The following is a 10,989-nucleotide window of genomic DNA, read 5'->3' on the forward strand; positions in this document are numbered from 1 at the left end:
TAATAATAATAATAATAATAATAATAATAATATAATAATAATATAATAATAATAATAATAATATAATAATAATAATAATAATAATATAGTATATATCTAATCATAACATAAGTGTAATCTCCATTCACACCATGGAACATGCGCTTAACATATCAAACTTCCAGAAAAGAGTGTTATATTTAAGCTTTCAAATGACATTGGTACCACTCATAAACGAGTTTCCAGTCCAACTGTTCTCACTCAAAACCGATTCATATTGCTTATGTTATACTCATTTTAACTTAGGTACGTCATAGTCTTTTCTTACAGAAACACTATAACTTTGGTAATTTAATTAAAATATCAAATGATGTCTAATTTGAATAAAGGATAACATTTTGGAAAGCCTAAGATGTTTAGGTTATAAATATAATTTTTATTATGCGTAATAGACATTCAATTAGTACTGGTTAATAAAATAATGTATACATATACAAAAACATAACAACAATATCATTGAGGAGTTCTTGGATGAACTTGATGGAGCAACAATATTCACTAAGCTTGATTTAAAATCAGACTATCATCGAATTCGGATGAAGGAAGATCATATAGAGAAGACGGTTTTCCGAACTCATGAGGGGCATTATGAGTTCTTGGTGATGCCTTTCGGTCTCACCAATGCTCCTTCCACATTCCAAGCCCTTATGAATGAGGTTTTGAAGCCTTTCCTCCGGAGGTTTGTCCTGGTCTTTTTTGATGACATTTTGGTGTATAGCAAGGATATGTCAGCTCATCTTGTTCATGTCCACAAAGCCTTGGCAGTGCTGATGCAGAATGGGTTGAAGGCAAATAAGAAAAAATGTAGCTTTGGACAATCTAGTCTTGAGTACTTGGGACATGTGATTTATGGAGAAGGGGTGGTAGCTTGTCTATCCAAGACTGCAACCATGACGTCTTGGCCTATTCCTACGGACGTGAAGGGTCTTAGGGGTTTCCTTGGATTAACAGGGTATTATAGACGTTTTGTCCAAGGTTATGGTAAATTAGCCAAACCCTTAACTGAGCTTTTGAATAAAGACAAGTTTTGTTGGACTGAGGAAGCTACATCTGCGTTTCAGGCTTTGAAAACAGCCATCGTTGATCTTCCCTTGTTGGCTGTACATAATTTCACTAAGGCCTTTGTAGTCGAAACTGACGCTTATAGTAAGGGATTGGGGACTGTTTTGATGCAGGAGGGTAAACCCCTTGCATTTTGGAGTCAAGGCTTATCTTTGAGAGCTCAACAAAGGTCTGTTTATGAGAGGGAGCTTATGGCTTTGGTTTAGGTTGTGAACAAATGGAGACACTACCTTTTGGGCAACCATTTCATTGTGAGGACTAACCAAAGGAGCATTAAGTTCTTGACTGATCAACACTGTTCAATGCTGAGCAATTTAAATGGGGTGTCAAGCTCATTGGTTTGGATTTTGAAATCCAATACAAGCCATGAAAGGAGAATACTGCAGCAGATAGCTTGTCTATGAGAGATATGTATGCTACCCTCTCAGTTCTAGATGTGGAAGATGATGATTCTTGGGATGAGGAATTGCAACAAGATCCTAAATTGCAGCAGTTGGTGCAGGACTTAAATGTCTCTCCTACTTCTCATTCTGGTTATGAGTTCAAGAAGGGAAGGCTTTTGTATAAAGGTAAATTGGTGCTGCCTAAGGGTTCTAACAAAATACCACTTATCTTGGCTGAATGCCATGACTCTCCTTGTGGAGGGCATTTAGGATTGTTCAGAACTTTTAAAATGGTCTCAAGCTTCTTGTTTTGGGAAGGCATGAGGCGAGATATCAAGAAGTTTATTGAAGAGTGTGATGTATGTCAAAGGAAAAAGTAATCCACTTTATCTTTGGCTGAACTACTGCAACCGTTGCCTATTCCTTGCCAAGTGTGGCAAGATATTTCTATGGATTTTGTTGGTGGCCTTCCACGAGTTAGAGGCAAGGATACAATCTTTGTAGTCATTGATAGACTTACAAAGTATGCTCACTTCTTTCATCTTGGGCATCTGTACAATGCTAAGGAGGTAGCAGCTTTGTTTGTGATTGAAGTTGTGAAGCTTCATGGATTTCCTTCAACAATTGTATCAGATAGAGATGCGGTTTTTCTCAGCAGTTTTTGGAGGGAGATGTTCAAATTGGTTGGAACTAGTCTTAAGCACAGCACTTCTTATCACCCTCAAATGGATGGTCAAACAGAAGTTGCAAATCGGTGCTTAGAGACCTATCTTAGGTGCTTTGCTGGGCCTAAGACCAAGACTTAGTTGAATTGGTTGCATTGGGCTGAGTTCTGGTTTAACACTAAATACAATATCTCTACTGGAATGACACCTTTTAAAGCTTAGTCTTCAATAGGGAGGCAGTTAGAGAGTTAATTGGTTGGGACTGAATTGCAGGGCAATTCAGTTAGTAAATCTGTAACTGCTACTCTATTCATTTGTGTCAGAATCAATAATACGTTCTTGAGAGAAACCCTTCTAGATTTTCTTGATTTCACATTTTCTGTTCAGTTTTCTTCAGTTTTACCAATCAGTTTTAACAATTTCAAGATGACTAGTGTAGATAAACTCATTATACAAAACAATATACTTCATAAAATCACGAAATTTTTTAAATTTGTTATAAACTTTTAAAAATTTACAATAACAACGTAATAGGAATAGGCTTTCTAGTCCAATTGATTTTACTCAAAATTGATTCCTATTGTTTATGTTATTCTCATCTTAACTTTGTTACGTCATAACCTTTTTCTACAAAAACACTATACCTTTAGTAATTTAATTAAAATTCAAACGATATCTGATTTGAATAAAGGATAACATCTTGGAAAGCCTACAATGTCTAGTTTATAAATATAATTTTTATTATGCGTAATAGACATTTAATTAGTGTATTTTAATAAAATAATGTATAAATATACAAAAACATAACAACAGATTATTTTCCAACTTACAACTAAATTTTCTCTATCAGTTCTCAATGAAAATTAGTTAAGTCCATGCCTATTTCAAATACAACTAAGTCTAGTTTCTAATGGGACAAAAATCTGTTAAAAACACTATCTATGGAGAAAGTTATGAATATAACATCGAAGATATACCTATACGGGTTCCACGAAAACATTATACTATTTTCATTTCAAACTTCATATTATCAAGTTCATATGCTCGCTCAAATAAGTAAAATACATTCAAAATTAAGCATAAATCAATTAATTACCAATACTAAATAATTATCATCTCATCATCAACTCAACCACAACACTCAACAATCATAATAAAACAACAATTCTTTATTGTAATAATACAAACACCTAACATGCATTATTAATAATCAATGTTACTAAATCAAATAGGATTATCTCAATACCCAAACATGCAAAACATGATCTCTAAACACACATAAGAAAGATTTTAAGAGAGTTTTGTAGATGTGGGAGAGTCGTGTCTTTTCCTAAGGTTGAGTTTTAATCTCATTCATTGATAATAATCCTCATGTAACTTCCATCTTCAATCTTCTTTTTGTTTCTTCAAGAGTGAAACCTAATACTCTTTCTTTCTATCTTTCTCTCCTCATTTCTATTCAATATTGTTGTATGAGAAATATATTGTAAAGGAATGATGTGGGTAAGCCTGGAGGTAGAACATGCAATAGAGAATGGTGGTGTTTTCTCTCTTCTTTTTCTTCTTCTTTTTCCCTCTTCTAGTACATTCTGCCCTCCCTCCCTCTCTATTTCTTTCTTTCATTCATTCATTCCAACTTTTTTGTCTAACAATTTTGTTTTAAGCAAGGGGGACTTGGATGAAAATTGTCAATCACGCCCCTCTAAATCCTTACTAACGAAAAGTTTTGTTTGACTACAAATTGGGCTACTAGAAGTTGAACTTGAGATTTCTGTTGGGTTTATTTCTAAACTAAACTTCACTTGAATAATTAACAATCATTTTTTATTAAATAAGATCTAAGAGATTTGTATAAATACATGAATTACGACAATAAAAATATAAATAATAGAATTATTAGTAAAAATAAGAATAAATGGAATATACAATTTTGAGGGTGTTACACATAACTTGTAAATAATCTTAACAATTATGATTACTATTGCATCGGCTAAGAGGAAACTTTCAAAAATTTGATTCTTAAATTTGCGGTCACAGTCTCACAAAATAAATTAAATGTTTTTGTGTTAATTTCAATTGAAAATAATTTTTTAAATGATTTTGATAGAAAACAAATTAATAATGGCATTGCAGCAAAAAATACAAGGATTGTGATATTTGGATGTACGTTGTTGTTAGTGTTGTATGATACTAATAATTGGTCATTTGATAGATATATGTATAACTAATTATGGATTTATTTTAGTTTCGATTTGAGTTGCACTTTTTCAATAAATGTAATCATTATATTTTATGTTGAAGATTATATAATAAGTTAAAATAAAATTTAAAGGCTAAGCTGCAACTATTTATAAGTTAAAATAAAATTTGAAAGAAAAATAAACTTTGATGTTTGCCTAATAGCGACAATCAATATCGTTGAACTTCTCCTGCACAGCAAACTTTCCAAAAATTAAACAGTGCAGATCTATTTAAAGTTGTTGGTGTTGAAAAAGAGATAAAACCAATGTAAATAGCAAGAATTAAAAAACACAAAAATATACATTAAATATTTGGATGCTTATATTTGAAGAGTCACTAAAAGATACAACCCAACCAATAAAATATTCTCAAGTTAGCAAAAAAAAAAAAAGAAAAAATCACTTTAACATTTTAGCACATTGAAATTTCCACTCCTAAAATTATATTTTATTTAATAACTAAAATGATTTGGAAAAACAAATCATGATATTTTAACAAATTTCTGTATAAAATTGTGCAAGGGATCAAGATAGCATGTGAAGAAAACCAAAGCTATAGTTAAAAAAATAAATGTTAAATATCACTCGTGGTCCCTTAACTTAATTTCAGTTAACGTTTTAGTCATTTATCTTTTTTTTTTCCCCGATTTGGTCCTTTATTTACATTTTAAGTGACAATTTGATATTTTATGTTTTAAAATGTCAACAATGTTATCCTTTTTTTCACAAAAATTCATCAAAATTTTTGAACAAAATCCATAAAATTAATTATATTCTGTAATATAAAATAAATTTCATCAAATTCGTAACTCAAATCTTCAAATAAACTCATATTTGTCATTCTTTATTTGATGTTGTTAGAGATAAAAATATGAATTTATTTAAAGATTTAAGTTGTGAATTTGATGAAATTGCATTATATTGAGGATGATAATTAATTTTGTGGGTTTTGTTTAAAATTTTTGATGAATTTTTTGAATTTTTACAAAAAATAAGGATAACATTGTTGACATTTTAAAATATAAAGAATCAAATTGTCACTTAAAATTTAAATAAAGGACCAAATTAGAAGAAAAAAAAAAAGGATAAAGGACTAAAGAAAATAAAGAAAATAGGTTTTTAGCAGCATACCAATTTATCAGAATGAAAATTGTAGAACTCTACAAATATCTTTTCTAGAACGTCCATTAGGGTGCTTAATCACTTGCGGCTATTCATAACCTGGTGATACACCAAATGGATGTTAAAACAACCTTTTTAAATGGTGACTTGGAGGAAGAAATTTATATGAAACAACCTGAAGATTTTGTAATTTATGGACAAGAAGACAAGATTTGTAAGTTAGATAAATTTTTGCATGGTCTTAAACAAGCTCCTAAGCAATGGCATGAAAAATTTGACAACTTGATTATGTCAAATGAGTTTAAAGTGAATGAAAGTGACAAATTCATTTATTACAAGTATGAAAATGACACTTGCACTATCATATGTCTCTATGTAGACGACTTACTCATATTTGGTTCAAACATTCATGCTATAAATAATGTGAAATCATTGTTGAGTAACAACTTTGATATGAAAGACCTCGGAGAAGTGAATGTAATCCTTGACATCAAGATTACTAGGTCAGAAAAGGGAATTTCTTTGGATCAATCTCACTATGTTGAAAAGATCCTAAAGAAATATAATTACTTTGACTGTAAACCTGCTTGCACACCATATGATCTGAGTATAAAACTTTTCAAGAACTTTGGTGAAGGTGTTAGACAAACTGAATATGCGAGCATCATTGGCAGCCTCAGGTATGCCCCTGATTGTACTAGACCCGACATTGCCTATGTCTTGGGATTATTGTGCATGTTTACTAGTAGACCTAGTACGGAGCATTGTCACGCTATCGAAAGAGTCATGAGATACCTTAAAAGGACAATGAGTCTCGGATTACATTATCGAAGATTTCCTGATGTACTTGAAGGATACAGTGATGCTGATTGGAACACATTATCAGATGACTACAAAGCAACCAATGGCTATGTTTTTAGTATAGTCGGTGGTGCTGTATCATGGAAATCGAAGAAACAGACGATATTGGCTCAGTCCACTATGGAGTCTGAAATGATAGCACTTGCTATTGCTAGTGAAGAAGCAAGCTGGTTGAGATGCTTGCTAGCAGAGAAAGGCCATTGCCAGCTGTGTTGATCCACTGCGATAGTACCACGGCTATTGCAAAAATTGGAATCGTTATTACAACGGTAAGAGACGAAAAATACGTCGTAAGCACAACACAGTTAGAGAATTACTTTCTAAAGGAGTTGTTATAGTGGATATGTACGCACTGATGAAAATTTAGCAGATCCTTTGACGAAATGATTAGTTAGAGAGAAAGTCCTTAATACATCAAAAGGATGGGACTCTTGCCTATAGATCAATGAGTCACTTATGATGGTAACCCGACCTAAAAGACTGGAGATCCCAAGAATTAGGTTCAGTGGGTAATAACAAGTCATGGTGATATGAGATGAACATGCTATATTATATATGAGAAGCATAATTCCTGAAGCGACAAAAGGATGAGATCTATACTCTTTGTGGAGCGGAGTACCTAGCTATATGAGTACTCTTGATAGACTCACCTACGTGAATGTGGAAGTGGGGGCCGCTTCCTACGGAATTTTGAGGTAGAATTCCTAGAGTGTTCACTATACTGGGATACACGTGCATGGCCCTAATTGCACGGGCTTTTGAGATTACACCTAATGAAAAGGTTGTGTGTGGGTTTGATGTCAGAGATAGAGTTCAAGACTACGAGTCACTCTTGTTGAATCTGAATCTTACTTGCTATGCAAAGGTTCAAGTCAAGAGACACATTTGTTTATGCACAATCTTATAGAAGCATTTGACGCTATTCAAAAACCTATTTTTTAAATTGAAGTGGGAGATTTTTGGAAATGATGATACTTTAATGAAAGTTTATTGGAAATAATGATGACATTTATGAGAGCTAGTGTTGTTGTGAATTGAAAATATTGAGAAGTCTCACATTGGAGGGATACCACACACTAGTAGGGTATATAAGGTGTAGGTAAGGAACTTGGGGAGGGCCCCAAGGGGCACCCCAATTTTGTGAAAGAGGGAGAACGCAAGCAATATTGACCACCACACACGTGCGTGTCGCCGCTGTCCGTCCGACCGGCCGGCCGGCTCGGCTCGATTCGGTTCGGTTCGGCCCGGCTTGACTTGGCTTTGGCTTTGGCTACGTGGTGTATGACTATTTTTTGGCATGAAAATTAATTAGTCATTTTGACTAACTAATTGCTTGCGTTTTATCTCTAATTGAAACGTTAATTATGTAACTGCCCTCCACCGAGTCATATATGATCCAGTCTTCCTCCCTGAATTCGTGTGTCTGTTTTTGCCCAGTCAAAACCCTATTCTTTGGTCTCACGTTTCCTTTGTTGCCCGGTCAAAAGTCAGAGTCAAACCCTAAGTTTGGAGCACACGTTTTGGGGGTTTGGAGCGCATGTTTCTGAGGGCCACTACTTGGAGCACACGTTATGATGATCCCTGATTTTCTCAAATCCAGTTGCAGATTTCCTCTATAAATAGAGGGTTCTCCTCAATTGGAAAGTCACACCAAAAGCTCTCTGTATCTGATGCTTTTCTCACTTCTCTCCCTTCTTACTATTTCTTCTCTTTCTTTCGAGTGGCCACAGTGCCATATTACGAGTGTCAGTCGTAAGACTGTCATATTGAGGGTGTAATTCTAGAACGGTTTTCTATAGTGCAGTAGAACTCCGATACAGAGTATCTGAGCTGTTTTATCCTGGGGACTTCGTGGTTGATAGTCTGCCTTGCACAATTTGGGCAGTGCCTCGAAACGTCTAAAAGAGAGCGACCTAGTCCGCGACTCAACCCAGTAATATTTTCGGTCACATAAATAGTTTTCAAAAGATTTTTTTTGAATTTCAAAAACAACAATTTTAAGACGTTTTCGGACTGCCATGTCTACCGATGAAATTACTGGGACAGGTTCTTCTGATTTTGACTACAACAAACCGTTTCGATTTGAGGGAAGCCATTTCAAACGATGGCAACAAAAGATGTTGTTTTTTCTAACCACGAAAAAGCTTGCAAACGTTTTGAAGGATGACATTCATGTTGTACCAGAAGAAGGTGACCAATCAGGAAGGGATAAAATAGCTGCTGAATTAACCCAATGAGAACATAATGATTACTTATGTAAGAATTATATTCTTAATGGACTTGCTGATGATCTGTATGATTACTATAGTTCCGAAAGCAATATTGTTAAACAGGTTTGGGATGCTCTAAAGAAGAAATATGATACTGAGGAAGCTGGAGCCAAAAAGTATGTTGTTAGCCGCTACCTCAAATATCAGATGACAGATCAGTGGAATCTCAGTCTCATGAAATCCAGAAAATTGCTCACGAGATCATCTCTGAAGGTACTTCCCTAAATGAACAGTTTCAGATTGCTGTTATTATTAACAAACTGCCCTCTAAAAATTTTAAAAATTCTCTTAGGCATAAAACTAAAGAATTTTCTCTAGAAAGTCTGATAACTCACCTTAGAATTGAGGAGGAATCTCGTAAGTAAGACCAGAAAGATAAAATTCTTCTTGTGGCAAATAACAAGAAAAAAGAAATTCATCAGAGCAGTTCTGAAGCCAAATGGCAAACAACTAAAGAATCAAAATCGCACTTCAAAGAACAGCAACAAGCCAGGCGCTGTAAATCAGGCCAACTTGACTGAAGAGCAATTCATAGCTATGATAACTGAGATCAACCTTGTTGGTGGATCAGATGGATGGTGGATAGACACTGGCGCCTCACGCCATGTTTGTTATGATCGTGCTATGTTTAAAAACATACACTGCTGCTGAAGATAAGAAAGTGTTGTTGGGAGATTCTCACACCACTAATGTTGCTGGCATTGGAGATGTGGAACTAATATTCACCACTGGAAAGTCCTTAATTCTGAAGAATGTCATGCACACTCCATAAATAAGAAAGAATCTGGTCTTAGGGTTTCTTCTCAATAAGGCAGGGTTTACTCAGTCTATAGGGGCAGATTTGTACACCATTTCTAAAAATGGTATTTTTGTTGAGAAAGGGTACGCCAGTGATGGCATGTTTAAATTGAATGTTGAAATGAATAAGATGTCTCCTTCTGCTTACATGTTGTGTGATTTTAATATTTGGCATGCTAGACTCTGTCATATGATCAAACGTGTGATTTCAAACTTAAGTAATTTAGGCTTAATTCCTAAGTTATCTATAAAAGATTTTGAAAAATGTGATTTCTGCAGTCAAGCTAAAATAACAAAGAGATCACATAAATCAGTAGATCGGTAATCTGAACCTCTAGACTTAAATACACTCTTACATATGTGAACTTGATGGAACACTGACCAGAAATGGAAAACGTTATTTTATCACTTTTATTGACGATTGTTCTGACTTTACTTTCGTATATCTTATGAAAAATAAAAGTGAAGCACTTGACATGTTTAAAATCTTTGTAACTGAGATTGAAAATCAATTTAGTAAAAAGATTAAGAGGTTTCGTAGTGATAGAGGAACATAGTATGATTCCAGTTTGTTAATGAGTATTATAAAACGCAAGGAATTATACATGGAACTATTGCACCGTATTCACTTGAAATGAATGGTAAATCTGAAAGAAAGAATAGAACTTTGGTGTTGTATCTCACTGGTGGGGGGAAATTATTTTGACTATTTGCTATGTTTTGAATAGAGTTCCTAATTCTAAAAGCAAAACATCTCCTTATGAGATAATGAAGAAAAGACAACCCAACTTGTCTTATCTTCGAACATGGGGTTGTCTGACTTATGTACGAATCCCCGATCCCAAGCGAATTAAACTCGCAAGTAGAGCCTATGAATGTGTATTCATTGGGTATGCAGTAAACAGCAAGCCGTATAGGTTTTACGACTGATAGCATTTCAGCAAGTGTACTGAATCGTTGCAAGTAATAATAAAACGGTAGTACCGAGTGTCGAACTCAAGGATTGCGTTTTACTATTGAATTATATTTAGTTACTAAAATTGAACAAAAGGTTCCCAAGTTGATTGAAATAATATTTAAAATTGACAGCAGTAGTAAAATTGATCTTTTATAAATTGAGAAAAATGTCAGGGATGAGTTTCACTTCGAATCCAACCTTGGTGTCTAATTTGATCCTAGTTATTGAAATCCTTTATTGAATTATTACCGAATTCTCTTTATTATTCTTGCCCTAATGTCTTAGTGACAGAACCTCCAGGCGCGCGTTGGCAGAGTCAAATCCTGAGAAATGCGCTCCAAGCGCTCCAGGCGCATTTCATCTGTTGTCTGATGTATTTTGCATTTTTCTCATCTTTTGCGTCTGAATTTGGTCCCGGTGTCTTCATGAAAGTTGTAGATATGGATCTTAGCTTTCATTAGCACCTGTAGTGACACTAATTGCACATCTAGAACTCCAGATATGACTGAAATACTCCACAAATGTCATGTTGATTTTTCACCAAAATTCAGCACTGCACTAAAACAAAACGCAATGTAAAATTACAACAAA

General features: G+C 34.3%; 1 protein-coding gene across 1 annotated transcript; it reads left to right on the plus strand.

The window, feature by feature from the left end:
• Nucleotides 1–575: 575 nt before the first annotated feature.
• On the plus strand, nt 576–1,307 carry LOC140920729 (uncharacterized mitochondrial protein AtMg00860-like). The gene has a single exon (XM_073369547.1). The coding sequence runs from the start codon at nt 576–578 to the stop codon at nt 1,305–1,307; it is 732 nt and encodes a 243-aa protein (XP_073225648.1).
• The last annotated feature ends 9,682 nt before the right edge of the window (nt 1,308–10,989 follow it).

Source organism: Cicer arietinum, chromosome 6 (genome assembly GCF_000331145.2).
Source record: "Cicer arietinum cultivar CDC Frontier isolate Library 1 chromosome 6, Cicar.CDCFrontier_v2.0, whole genome shotgun sequence".
Lineage (NCBI taxonomy): Eukaryota > Viridiplantae > Streptophyta > Magnoliopsida > Fabales > Fabaceae > Cicer > Cicer arietinum.